The sequence below is a fragment of the Coenobita brevimanus genome, chromosome 53 (genome assembly GCF_032717465.1).
Source record: "Coenobita brevimanus isolate Jiangsu-jjx chromosome 53, ASM3271746v2, whole genome shotgun sequence".
NCBI lineage: Eukaryota > Metazoa > Arthropoda > Malacostraca > Decapoda > Coenobitidae > Coenobita > Coenobita brevimanus.
In genome coordinates this window covers 42,904,241-42,919,240 of record NC_137006.1, presented here as the reverse complement: position 1 = coordinate 42,919,240, position 15,000 = coordinate 42,904,241, and the positions used below count along the sequence as shown (strand labels likewise).

The 15,000-nt window shown below is 44.0% G+C and overlaps 2 protein-coding genes across 2 annotated transcripts in view; both read right to left on the bottom strand.

Annotated features, from left to right (window-relative positions):
- LOC145400818 (carbonic anhydrase-related protein 10-like) overlaps positions 1-9,756 on the bottom strand; it is an 82,573-nt gene extending 72,817 nt beyond the window's left edge. Inside the window, exons 1-2 of the mRNA XM_080273254.1 lie at positions 9,726-9,756; positions 6,685-6,738 (exon numbers count right to left, since the gene is read on the bottom strand). Of these exons, the coding sequence (XP_080129380.1) occupies positions 6,685-6,738; positions 9,726-9,756 (85 nt within the window). The remainder of the gene's footprint in view (positions 1-6,684; positions 6,739-9,725) is intronic.
- Positions 9,757-9,846: 90 nt separating this feature from the next.
- LOC145400817 (carbonic anhydrase-related protein 10-like) overlaps positions 9,847-15,000 on the bottom strand; it is a 59,143-nt gene continuing 53,989 nt past the window's right edge. The window contains exon 9 of the mRNA XM_080273253.1: positions 9,847-10,092. Coding sequence (XP_080129379.1) covers positions 9,847-10,092 — 246 coding nt within the window. The remainder of the gene's footprint in view (positions 10,093-15,000) is intronic.

Below are 15,000 nucleotides of genomic sequence, written 5' to 3'. Positions count from 1 at the left end.
CTTCCAGGCTCTGTTCATCATTTCCAGGCCCTTTTTGTCACTTCCAGACCCTCTGTATCACTTCCAGACCCTCTTCATCATTCCAGATCCTCTTCTCCAAGTTCTGTTAATCAATTCCAGGCCCTCTTCATCACTTCCAGGCCCTCTTTATCACTTCTAGGCCCTCTTCAGCATTTCCAGACCTTCTTTATCACTTCCAGACCCTCTGTATCACTTCCAGGCTCTTTTCATCACTTCTTTCAGGCTATGTTAACTAAAACATGAACTTCTCTGGCCTGGTGCTTTGTGAAATCAGTTTGGGGGTCGAGTGAATCAGAGAAAACGTGATTGGCTCGGCATTTGGAAGGGGTAACTTAAAGAAATCCAGGAAATCCGTGAAAACTAGGCTGATTGTTGCGAACCGTGATCCACAAACGCGCTTACGATCCATTTCCTATCGTAGCTAGGGTTTTTGATTTGCAGGAGGGACGTGGAGGCTGTTGCACCTGCCTCTGTCCCTTGTAACTTCAAAAATTAATCATAGTTGCGAGGCGAAAAACACTGTAGGTAATAGACGAAAGGATCTGAAGGGGTAATAAGGGGAATAACTCGCCAAAGTGTAATCGAATCCCCTATAACACTGGGATATAGGATCCAGAAGCCACGTATAAGGGTTTGAATCTTGTTTATTGATGTGGCCATACATTTGAATGGGGGGACGGTAACACCACTCATTGTCAAACTCTCTTTCTCTCTCTCTCTCTCTCTCTCTCTCTCTCTCTCTCTCTCTCTCTCTCTCTCTCTTCATACACACTTCAATTCTTTCCTCTCTCTCTCTCTCTCTCTCTCTCTCTCTCTCTCTCTCTCTCTCTCTTCATACACACTTCAATTCTTTCCTCTCTCTCTCTCTCTCTCTCTCTTCATTCACCTCCTTAAGAAACCCCTGGTGACTTAAGCCATACCCCTAAACACCTTTCCTTAGCGATTTATTCTGCTTATTACACCTTACTATCCTGTGCCTCCTTACGTAAAATATTTCCTATACCGCCATACTCCTCATAAATCGCGTACGGAAGGATGTTAAGCAGTCATATCCATAAATAAATCGCAAAGGAAGAGGCGTTAGGGAGCCTCTTCACCCGACACGAGTGAGGCATGTGTCAAATGAACGCTGTTTCGATCCCCGCCAAATTCAAAACGTCTGGGGAGAAAACTCTTGTCCTCTACTGTACCTGGAGAGAGAGGAATGATTTTGTGACTGGCTGTAGAGATGAAGAGGGAGAAAGACAGAGAAAGATGAAGATGGGATTGAGAAGGAGAGGAAAGAAGTTATTTTAGGAGATATGGAAGAGAGAGAGAGAGAGAGAGAGAGAGAGAGTTATTTAGAATGAAAATGGAGTTGGAATGATTTTATTGTCTATCTGTGTGTGTGTGTGTGTGTGTGTGTGTGTGTGTGTGTGTGTGTGTGTGTCATTACCTACCTACCTGCCTGCTTACCTGTCTGCCTACCTTTCTACCTACCTACCTACCTGCTTATTGTCTTTCTGTACAACACTCACTCAATCATTCTCTCTCTCTCTCTCTCTACCTACCTACCTACCTTTTTTTTTTTTTTTTTTTTTTTTATGTGTCCGACTCTGGGCATAGGCTTCACAGCCTGCTATCAAGGCCCAGCAGTCCTCCTACATACCATACACCTCTACATGTCACCACTTCGGCGCTAACACCCACCGTCCATATTGAATACATGCTAAGGCTGTCTCATACAGGACTGGTGTATTGGTATTAGCGGGGGTATTTTTACGACATGTCGGCGGGTCTTCTGGTACATCAGTAAAGCCTGATTTAATGAAATTCAAATCCTTAAACTGTTCCCTGCCCCAGCCGGGATTCGAACCTGGGTCCATAAGGACTACAGGCCACCTCTCTACCGATTGAGCCACCTACAGTACCTGCCTACCTACCTTCCTACCTACCTGCTTACTGTCTATTACTCACTCAATCATTCTCTGTCTTTGTCTGTCTGTCTGTCTGTCTGTCTGTCTGTCTGTCTCTCTCTCTCTCTCTCTCTCTCCCCAGCTGTGAGCCGGGGTGGTGCCTGGGGGTGTAATTAACCTGGTTCGCTTCACCTTCGCTCCAATATTACTAAAAGCTCACACACCTGGCCAGAGAGAGAGAGAGAGAGAGAGAGAGAGAGAGAGAGAGAGAGAGAGAGAGAGGGAATTGGGTAAACTCAGAGGAAGTGCTGTGGTGATGGGGAGGTGAGAGGGTAGATGCTCTCTCTCTCTCTCTCTCTCTCTCTCTCTCTCACACACACACACACACACACACACACACACACACACACACACACACACACACACACACATTCCCCATTTCCCTCCCTCCCTTCCTCTCTCCATCACACTATCAGTCCATTGCGTCTTATCAGTCTTCCCCTCCGTTGAACAGACACACCTTCACTCACTAATGAACAGGTGACCGGAGGGAGGGCTGCCAAATGACGAGGCGAGAGGTGGTCGAGTGGTTAGGAGAGGTGTGTGCTGTGCGAATGGACGGGGGTTCGATCCAAGGGTGTTACAGGAAATAGTTTTAGGATTTTCGAGTGTCGAGAGTTGGCTGTGTGACTGGACGCGGGTTCGATCCAGGCTGAGGAGGCAGTTTGGAGGGGGATGGTGGTCAGGTGGTTAACGTAGCAGCCTGTTGAACAAAAAAGATTATAATTTCCAGACTTTATATAAAAAACCTGAATAACTAGACGATTTTTTTCAGCTGAGAGTGGATCATAGGAGCTGCGAGAGAGGACGTGGCCATACCTCAGATTAGGACTTGAGAATTTAACCCCTTCAGCTCAAAGACGGTTTTCTTAATCTGCTACCTGCTAATCTCAGACGGTTTCTTTCAGGTGAGAAGAGGAGCTGGGGGGGAGGGGTGAATGGAGATTGTGTTGAAAGAGTGTGTGGATTGTGTGCTTTGATCAGGTAGGTATTGCCGTCTCTCTCTCTCTCTCTCTCTCTCTCATATGTCAACCCCCCCCCCCGTTAGTCCCTCCGGCCAATAGTTATATCCTGCAGCCAATGTTACACACACACACACACACACACACACACACACACACACACACACACACATATGCAGGACACGATTTAAGCCTCAGTGGTATCGACATTCGCCCATGTTATACACACACACACACACACACACACACACACACACACACACACACACACACACACACACACACACACACACACACACACACACACACACACACACACACACACACAGCTTAGGAGTATTAGCCAGTAGAGGAAAGTGACAAGTAGAAGAGGTGAAATATTAGGCGAACTTTCTTCCACGACTGTACCACTCACCACACCACTCACCACACCACTCATCACACCACTCACCACACCACTCACCACACCACTCACCACACCACTCACCACACCACTCTCTCCACCACTCTCTCCACCACTCCTTGCACCACTCTCTCCACCACTCCCACCACCACTCTCTTCACCACTCACCACACCACTCACCACACCACTCACTACACCACTCCCTCCACCACTCACCATACCACTCACCATACCACTCACCACACCACTCTCTCCACCACTCTCTCCACCACTCTATTCACCACTCTCTTCACCACTCTCTTCACCACTCACTACACCACTCTCTTCACCACTCTCTTCACCACTCACTACACCACTCTCTTCACCACTCTTCACCAATCTCTTCACCACTCTCTTCACCACTCACTACACCACTCACTACACCACTCTCTTCACCACTTACTGCACCACTCTCTCCACCACTCTCTTCACCACTCCCTCCACCACTCTCTCCACCACTCCCTCCACCACTCCCTCTACCAATGTTCACCACTCTCTTCACCACTCTTTTCACCAATCTCTTCACCACTCCCACCACCACTCTTTTCACCACTCTCTCCACCACTCACTGTACCACCCCCTGCCATTACCAGCACATGCCACATACAACTGCTCTCTCTCTCTCTCTCTCTCTCACAGCTATCCTAATCATTTCAAATTTCCCGCCATCTCCCCCACCTGTGCTTGTTTTGGGCTGCGGGGGGGGGGGGCCGCTACATAGGGGGTCTTTGGTCTGAAATATAACCTGTCTTTCGCTAAGTGGCCCTGACGGATCCCTAACACCTCTTCTTTAGCGATTTATGCTGTCCTCTGACCCGCGGTGCCCCTCTGAAAAAAAGTGTCAATTTTACAGCAATATAAAGACGCAAATAGAGAAGGGCCGTGGTGTAAATATCAAAATAAATCGCTAAGTAATCCCTAAGTAAATCGCTAAGTAAATCACTAAGGAATCCCTAAGTAAATCGCTGAGTAAATCGCTAAGAACATCCCTAAGTACATCGCTAAGTAAATCGCTAAGGAAGAGGTGTTAAGTAAATCGCTAAGTAAGGCGCAATGTAAATCTCCAAGTAAATCGCTAAGAAAATCGCTAAGGAATCCCTAAGTAAATCGCTAAGTAAATCGCTAAGTTAATCTCTAAGTAAATCGCTGAGTAAATCGTTAAGTAAATCGCTAAGTAATCCCTAAGTAAATCGCTCAGAAAATCGCTAAATAAATCTCTAATCGCTGAATAAATCGCTAAGAACATCGCTAAGTAAGTCGCTCAGAAAATCGCTAAGAACATCGCTAAGTAAATCGCTGAGTAAATCGCTAAGGAATAGGTGTTAAGTAAATCACTAAGTAAATCGCTAAGTAAATCGCTGCGTAAATGGCCAAGTAAATCGTTAAGAAAATCCCCAAGTAAATCGCTAAGTAATCGCTAAGTAAATCGCTAAGCAAATCGCTGAGTAAATCGCTAAGGAAGAGGTGTTAAGTAGCCTAACCTCTTCAGCCCTAGGACGTGTTTATTTTGCCCTCTCAGGACGATCTGATTACCAGCCCATTCTCCCTAGCACTTCTTCGTGACTAGCAAAAAGCTGCACATTTAGGCCAAGTTTAAGTGAACAGGGTATAGCATTCAATGGAGAGAGAGAGAGAGAGAGAGAGAGAGAGAGAGAGAGAGAGAGAGAGAGAGAGAGAGAGAGAGAGAGAGAGAGAGAGCAATTTTAGGCCAAGTTACAATGAAGAGAGTACAGTATTGAACTATTCTATGGAGAGAGAGAGAGAGAGGTCAGTGCTGAGCCAGGCTGCAGTGGACGGAGTATGGCAGTGGACTATCTTATCTTCCAGTCTCCAATATCCCATTCTCTCTCCCTGTCCCCAGACTCCCATACCTCTTGCAACCCCTCCTCACCCCCTCCCAACCCCCTCCCCACCCCTCCCCCCTGATATACTACCCTCATAAACTAGCCTCGGCCCCCCTTTTGCCTCTCACAGATTGCAAAAAGAGTGAAACATAGTGGAGAAACGAAACGAACTCTGATAGTTTCATCTAAGCCGGGGTTCAATATATATATATATATATATATATATATATATATATATATATATATATATATATATATATATACAGTGTATATATTCCCAAGCTGAGAGAGGATATATATATATATATATATATATATATATATATATATATATATATATATATCATCATCAGCCGTTTGAGTATCCACTGCAGGACCGGCCTATCCCTACCGAAGTGGGGACGATACAGCCAATGTATCTCTACCAAGTGGCTTAGGCTGTCTAGTAGAGATTGTATGTAGGGTGAGAAGTGCTTGTAAGTGTAATTGTAGTGTTGGAGTGGCTTTGGATGTGTGTGTAGTCTGTGAACCAAGTGTAATCGGCTCGCGCAAGCCGACTGGGTGCAAGCATACTTTATAGTAAGCGACACTGGTTCAACCACAGCACCTCTTGTGTCCGCCAGTGCAGTACGTGGCCGGGTGAACACTCCCAAAGTTTATTACCCTGGCGGGGCGCGAACACTGGTTCACCCGTGTACGAAACGCACACTCTACCACCGTACCATAGAGGCTCATATATATATATATATATATTCCCAAGCCGAGAGAGGCTTGGTATGTCGCTAATATTTCACCTTTTCTGCTTCTTACTTTCCATTTCTAGTTAATATCCCTAAGCAGAGAGGACTGTTATGTTGCTCGTCCTATGCGTTATACTTTCTGATATAATGCGTCAGGGAGGAAAGTGACGGACCTGTTCTAAGTGTGATCCAGACAGTGTAACAGGGGACGAATTTTTTACTTTAAGCGTTCGTACACCTGGAAAACATAATCATCCTTACACTCAAACTCTTAAGTGTCCTGCCTAATCGCCTTTTGAATATACATGGATATGGTAGTGACTGTTTTTAAAAGCATAATTAGTACAAACACAAATATCTTTCGCTCCATCAAGACTGTCTGATTTACGAATGAGCTGAAGGAATAAAGAGGTTAATGCAATATACATCAAACTATACTCCTTTCACTCTAACTTGGCCCAGATTTTCGGTCTTTTGTAGCTTATTTCACGTAGCTCAGTGGCGGGAAAAGACAATACTAAGGCTCCACATCCTCTCCACAGCACTTCTTCGTGACTAGCATCGCCTTGAAGTGCTAATCTGTTGTTACAAGTGAGCACAGAGGATAGAGATGGCAATTTTAGGTCAAGTTAGAGTAAATTGGATGTAGTTGCATGAGTCTTACCAAAATTGAAAGAAGTAATTTAACAGTTGCAAAAGTCAATGAGAAGTGACACTGACCTTTGCAGAGTGGTTCATCTATGGCCTTTCCTAATGGGGTAGTTAAGCCGGAACCTGTAATTGGGGTCAGACTAGGTCATCCTGGTTAATACTGCAGCCCAATTACACTTACCTATCAAGATCCCTACCTATTTCCGCTCGATTAATGGCCAGGTGTAGTGGCAGCAGGGTGAACTTTGACTAGTAACCAAGGAGACTCATCCCTACGGTTAATATTAAAGCACACTTCCTGTTACCTGTCGAAGATCCCTACCTATTTCAGCTCTCTTAATGGCCAAGTGTAGTGACATTGAAGAGTGAAGTTTGACTAGTAACCAAGGAGACTCAGGTTCATGCATCCACGACCATTGGAGTTGTGGGCCAGTTCTGTCATATGAAAACAAATAGGCTATAGCGGAACCATAGCCCGAGATATTGCAGGGCCAGTATCGTGCAACAGGAGTGCAATTGAAGGCTTTACTGCCCCGTTCATACCAGTCATGCAACACCAGGGCAGAATCCATAGAGCTGGGCTTTTGTTATTATTATTATTATTATTATTATTATTATTATTATTATTATTATTATTACTGCTACCGGTACTACTACTGCTGCTACTGCTACTACTACAATTATTATTATTATTATTATTAGGCTATTATTATTACTGCTACTACTACTACTACTACTACTACTACTACTACTACAACTGTTATTATTATTATTATTATTATTACTGCTACTACTACTACTACTGCTGCTGCTACTGCTACTACTACAATTATTATTATTATTATTATTATTATTATTACTGTTACTACTACTACTACTACAACTGTTATTATTATTATTATTATTATTATTATTATTGTTATTATTATTATTATTATTATTATTATTATTACAACAACTATTATTACTACTACTACGACTACTGCAACTATTTTATTATTATTATTATTATTATTATTATTACTGGGCGACAAACATCCTTCACCCCTTGCAGCTCAGTTGATGGCCAAGTGTAGCCAGATTGAAGGGTTAATTGAATTTTACTGTTGTATTTATTAACTTATTTATTTTCTACTCTAACTTGGCCTAAAATTATTGCTGAGTCGTAGCAATAGATTGACGCTGGAATATGATGCCAGTCACGAAGAAGTGCTATGGAAAGGGTGTAGCGTCGTAGCACTGTCTTGTTCTGTCACTCAGCTACGTGAAGTAAGCTGCAAAAGGACGAAAATCTAGGACCAAGTCAAGGTAGAAAGGGGCTAGTAACCAAGGAGACTCATTCCTACCTCGTATCAAAATCCTTACTGAGTGGCTGGCGGACAGGGCCCCTCCAAGAGATGCTCCCGCCTCTTAGAAAACGTCATCGGGCTGAAGGGGCGTTAATAACCAAACCACCTCATTGAAGAGTCTGCGCCTTTTTTTTCGTTTTTTTTTTTTTTTTTTTTATAATAGATCGTTGAGGACAAGGAAAAAAAAATTTGGATTCAGGAAGCCATGAATATATAATGAAGTCTTTTGGGGTTTTGGAAGTGGTAGATTGTACTTTATAATATATATATATATTTTTTTTTACCAGGAAATACTGAGGCATTTGACGCAAAATTCATACCCAAAAAAAAATCTGGGGGGAAAAAGAGAAGGGGGGGGGTGTTAGAAAGTAGAAAAAACAAGAAAATGGATTTTGATCACAAGGAAGGCGTTTGGGGAGTTAAAAAATAAAAGTCTGTTCACCTTACCAGGCTCAGTTTGATCACTGTTATTCTTATTATAATTATAATGATAACAATAATAATAATTATTATCAGTACTACTCATGTCATAAAGACTTTGTAACTCCTTTGTGGTTACTTGTAGTTGAGTTATATATATATTAGACTTGTGGACGAGCGGTTGTTATACTTGAGTAGCTTCGTGAGTAGCTAATCTTCTTTCCCATTTGTCATGTAGTGACAGGAGAGGTAAAGAATAGTATGGGACTATTTTTATTTGTCTTGGAAATATTAACAAGTCTCTCACACAGAGCGAAGTATAAAGTAGAGTCCCGCTAGCTATCTCTCTGTCTCGCTCTCTCTGTCTCTCTCTCAAGTTGCTAAGCCCTTCTCCCTGCGACCTGTCTGTTGTATGGCTAGCTTCTTTCTGAGCTCTCTTTCCTAAATTCTGGTGAAACAGGAGATGTATCACGTGTGTTCCTTGTGAGTGGAAAGTTCTAGAAGCCTGTGTGTGAGTATGTGTGTATGTGTGTGTATGGTCACTAGGCGCTGTCGTGTGCCTAAAGCATTCCTTGAGTTAAGAGTGTGTAAGCATGTTTAGCATTGCTCGATTCTCGTAGACACAATACCTTCTCATCATCTGACTCCCTGCATCTATCTGTCTCTCTATCTATCTATCTATTATGATTTGTAATTATAATATGGAGTCCTAACATATTGCTCGGTCACGCGAAAATGGCGTACCATCGACAGTTAATAGTCCTAACATATTAATACATATTATATACACATTATAATGAACTTATAAGCTAATTAAGTGAAATACATAATATTGTAAAAGTAACATAATTGTATGAATATTATATACATATAATATTTATAGTAAATAGTGATTATTCAGTAATATTACATTTTAAACAAGTTGTATACATATTTGAATAAATGCATTAAAGTTAATTATTTAACTGTAATACAGTATGTACTTGGGTTTTTGTAGTGAAATGCATACATGTGTTGGCCTTATAATTGTAGTTACATTTTGTTAATGCAACTGTTACATAAGTGTCTTGGCCTTATAATTGTAGTTAAAGTTACATAAAAGTTACATCTTGTTAATGCAACTGTTACATAAATGGTACATATTGTTTGTAGTTACATAATTGTAGCAAGTGTAACATAATGCAATCGTTTGTCGTTACATAATTGTTACATATCGTTTGTAGTTATGATTTGTAATTATAATATGGAGTCCTAACACTCACATCCTTGTGGGAAGTGTTCTTGTTCTTGTCACTGTTATTATTATTCCATGGCAGATCTAAATCAGTGTCATTGTCACACCGTTGTAGGCACAGCCTTCCTTCTGTGCCATATTACAGAGCTGGTTGGCCGCTGCGTCCCGCCAAACATCATCCTGATCCCAGTACCGCAGCCTGGACAGGATCCGGAAACAAACGTGGCCCTAAAGCTGCAGAACCACTTGAGTCCGAGGACTGAGGTATTTGGCACACACCTGGGCCATGGCACACACCTGGGCCATGGCACACACCTGGGCCATGGCATACACCTGGGCCATGGCATACACCTGGGCCATGGCATACACCTGGGCCATGGCACACACCTGGGCCATGGCATACACCTGGGCCATGGCATACACCTGGGCCATGGCATACACCTGGGCCATGGCACACACCTGGGCCACAATGCACTGCTTAATATACGCCACACAGCATCAGTATTACCTGAGATCGCAATTGGTCTAAAATTTTGGACTGCTCCCGAAGACAGAGCAGTGACCTGAGTTGACATAAAAGAACCAAGCTAGAGTCACTAAACTTGGTGGACTTATAGATCTTGATGACCTAAGGTGACATACACAAGATCAGTGACCTTGACCTCAAGGTCCCTTTATAGCTCGGCTTCTTGTGTGCAGTGGCTGTGGCAAGCTTTCCTTTGTTAAAATTGTCTTTGGATAATTTTAAAGCCTTCTATTTATTATTATTATTATTATTATTATTATTATATTTATTATTGTTGTTGTTGTTGTTGCTGTTGTTGTTGTTGTCGTAGTGGCCCCAGGTTCATCTGAAGCGTGAACCCAGTGGACTGCAGGCTGACGTTGCTCTCCTGTAGTCCTCCCTTTGAGAGATAGGGAGGGAGTTGAGGGACGTGTGTATAACCAGGCAGTGGAGCCGCCTGGTTATATCAGTGCCACCACGTGGAGGCGTCCCTCTCTCTCTCTCTCTCTCTCTCTCTCTGCAGATGAAAAAAATAAGATACTAATAAAGCACTTGGACTGAAGGGGTTAAGTCTTTATTAAATTTGGTGTATCTTTATTTTATCTTTAATGTTATTTTTTTTTATTAGTTTTATTAGTAAAATTTATGGCATTAATATAGATAGTTGGTGTCTTTACTTCCACTAAAATTGATCTAACTTTATTGGGCGACTGACTTACTCTTCCTATCCCGTCCTTTCTCCTTCTCTCCTTTATTGAATTATTGCAGCCTCTCCTCTCTCTCTCTCTCTCTCTCTCTCTCTCTCTCTCTCTCTAGCTGTCTGTCTACCTTCTTATCTATCCATTTATCTTTCTCTCTCTCTCTCTTTCATTCCCCCATCTTCCACCTTTACCGAAGTGACAAAACCCGCCTGTCTCTCCCTCCCTCCCTCTCTCTCTCTCTCTCTCTCTCTCTCCCTCCCTCTCTCTCTCTCTCTCTCTCTCCGGGCTGCCGAACATAATATAATGAGCAATAAAGTAAAGGTAGGCCAGTAAAGATGTCGACTTAGTGTAATAATGCTACACCACTGTCCCGTAAACTCCCACACCAGCCCACACCAGCCCCACACCACCCCACACCATCCCCACACCACCCCACACCACCCCACCCCACCCCACACCACCCCCACACCACCCCACACCACCCCACACCACCGCACACCATCCCCAGACCACCCCACACCACCGCACATCACCCCACACCACCGCACACCAGCCCACACCAGCCCACACCAGCCCACACCACCCCACACCACCGCACACCATCCCCAGACCACCCCACACCACCGCACACCACCGCACACCACCCCACACCACCCCACGCTACTTCCACATCACTCCAAATCACACCACACCACTTCACACTACTTCCACACCACCCCGCACCACCCCACACCACCTGTCCCCACACCACCCCACCCCACACCCTTCCACACCACCCTACCAAGCTTTTATCCCCACACTACCTCCTACACCACCTCACACACTTACACAGCTCCCACATATACCACTCCACACCACCCCACATCACACCACACTACACCACACTACTTCCACACCACTCCAAGTCATCACACCACCAACTCTAACCTCCACACTGCCTCCACACTACCCTCACGCTTTTAATACCACCACACCATTCCTATACCACACCACTCCACACTCCAGTCCCCCATACATACCCCACACCCTCATGCACACCACTACAACACTAAATTCCCACACTCTACACCACACCACACCACACCACACCACACCACACCACATCACACCACACCACACCACTACACCACACCACACCACACCACACCACACCACACCACACCACCCCTACACCACCCTCACACCACACCACCCTTACACCACCACCACACCACCACCACACTACCACACACCACTACACCACCTTCACTGCTTCCTGGATGTTAGATTTAGGTGTAAGAGTGGAGTAATACCACGAGACTGGTGTTATATAATATTGGAGAGTGATCAGCTTTAGAAGTATGGTGTGGTGTGGTGTGGTATGGTATGGTGTAGTGTGGTATGGTATGATATGATGTGGCTTGGTGTGGTGTGCTGTGTTATGGTATGGTATGGTATGGTGTAGTGTGGTGTGGTATGATATGATGTGGTATGGTGTGGTGTGCTGTGTTATGGCATGGTATGGTATGGTGTGGTATGGAATGGTATGGTATTCAGAAGTGTGTGTGTGTGTGTGAGAGAGAGAGAGAGAGAGAGAGAGAGAGAGAGAGAGAGAGAGAGAGAGAGAGAGAGAGAGAGAGAGAGAGAGAGAGAGAGAGAGAGAGATGTATTATCCTTCATTCAGGTCAGCGAAGCACACAGCCCTCACTCAGGTGGGTAATACCTGTTAATTAAATCAAATCATATCACTCCCAGCCACGTAATTAGTCAGCCTTCCCATGTAATATTATATACACTCATCTATCTATCTATCTATGTCTGTTTGTCTGTCTGTCCGTCTGTCTATCTATCTATCTGTCTGTCTGTCTTTCTGTCTGTCTGTCTACCTATCTATTTATCAATTCAGTATATCTATCTATCTATCTATTATGTGTGTGTAAGACGTCCTCGTAGTGAAGGGGCTCTATCTGTCTATCTATCTATCTATCTATCTATTGCCAGACACCATAATCCCATGAGAGGTGGCCGTTTGTCTTTAATTGTATTACGGGGAGGGGCACTAACCCTCCGCCAACCCTCTTGTTGACACGTAGGGAGCACGTATGGGTTGGTTATATGGCTACCACCCAGCGTTGTAAATGGCTTCCAGGCTTACAGGAAACCATTAGGCCTGTCACTCAATGTAAAGCCACCTGAAAACGAAAGAAGAGTAATAAAAAGTGACAGGAAAGTTGGGTGAAATAGACAGGAGGACAGACACGTAAAAAGAATGATAAAGGTGAAGGAAGAAGGAGGCAGCACTACATCAAGTGAGTGGATGATGGGTGCCATGAGGTTACTTTATATTTATCATGTAATGCAAAATTTTACCTAAAGGCAGATGTGAATTGCAAATAATAATAATAATAATAATAATAATAATAATAATGAAAATAAGTGACAAGCAAGAGAAACCGCAAGAGGGTGGATGGAAAGAGAGAGGAAAGGGAGGGAAAAGAGGAGTAGGTAAGAGGGAGAGGAGTAAGAGTAGGTAAGAGGGAGAGGCGTAGCAGGAGTAGGTAAGAGGGAGAGGCGTAGCAGGAGTAGGTAAGAGGGAGAGGCGTAGCAGGAGTAGGTAAGAGGGAAGGAGGCGAGTAGGAAGAGTAGGTAAGAGGGAGAGGCGTAGGGGGAGTAGGTAAGAGGGAAGGAGGCGAGTAGGGAGAGTAGGTAAGAGGGAGAGGAAGCAGGTAGGAAGGGTAAAACAAAAGAGCATCGGGGAGGAGTATTGGAAAGCAAGCCTGGGGGGGGGGGCTGGTGTGGGTGTGTGGGGGGGGGGTTGAGTTTGTCCTTTCCTTTCGTAAAAATACCTTGTGTTTTGCGATATTATTTTCTGAAGTCATAAGGTAGTTTTTTTTTAATGATGTAGATACGTAAAGAGAGAATGGGAGAGAATATGGACGTGTTAAAAAGTGAGATAGATGGATAGATAGATAGATAGATAGATAGATAGATAGATAGATAGAGAGAGAGAGAGAGAGAGAGAGAGAGAGAGAGAGAGAGAGAGAGAGAGAGAGAGGCGAAAGAAAAGAGAGTAAAATGCGCTTCTTCCTTCCTGTAAACATTCTGAGAGAGAGAGAGAGAGAGAGAGAGAGAGAGAGAGAGAGAGAGAGAGAGAGAGGCCAAAGAAAAAGGAGAGCAAAAGGCGCCTCTCTCTTTCTATATAAAAATTTCTCTCCCTACACATAATTCTCTAGAGTTATTGATTGATTTTTTATTTTTTTAACCTCGAAAAAGAACTCATAAATAAAAATAAACGGGACTGTGAAAGGCGTTACGAGCAGAAATATACTAACACTTCTTTTGGCGTTAAAATATTTGGCGTTTTGAGCATTATCATTTCGCGTGCTTTTGTCCGCCAAATTTATCGACACAGATGGCGTAAACAAAACAAATAGCACAAGAGAATATGATACGGTTACGTGTGGACCTCTGCTACAAATGCTAGTCACGAAGAAGTGCTAGAAGGAAGTGAAGAGGTCAGAAGGAGGTGAGAGGGTCTTCTAAGATTGAGAGAGGATGATTCTGAGGTGGTGAGGTTAGGGAAGAAGTGTAGAGGCAGAAAGACAGGAAGGAATGAAGGAATGAAGGAAGGAAGACAGAGAGGTAGGAAGGAAAGATAGGAGGTAGGAAGGAAGGAGGGAAAGAAGAGAGGTAGGAAGGAAAGGAAGGAAGGGAATAGGACAAGAGCAGCAGAAGCAGGAAGACGAGACAGCAGTAAGACAGGAATGAAGGAAGGAAGGAAGATAGGGAGGGAGGGAGGAGGGAGGAAGGAAGGAAGGAAGGAAGGAAGAAAAGAAAGAAAGAAAGGAAGGAAGGAAGGAAGGAAGGAAGGGAGTAGGACAAGAGAAATGGAAAATTGACACTGATAAGAACACACACACACACACACACACACACACACACACACACACGCAAAGCAGGTAATTAATGTTGATCACCTGGTCCATCACTCACACACGGCCGTAATGACCCACCTGGCTTACCTGGCTGGTGTAGGTGGTGGTGTAGGTGGTGTAGGTGGTGGTGTAGGTGGTGTAGGTGGTGGTGGTGTAGCTGGTGTAGGTGGTGTGGCTGGTGTAGGTGATGGCGTAGGTGGTGGTGGTGTAGGTGGTGGTGTAGGTGGTGTGGGTGGTGGTGGTGGTGGTGGTGTTAGTGGTG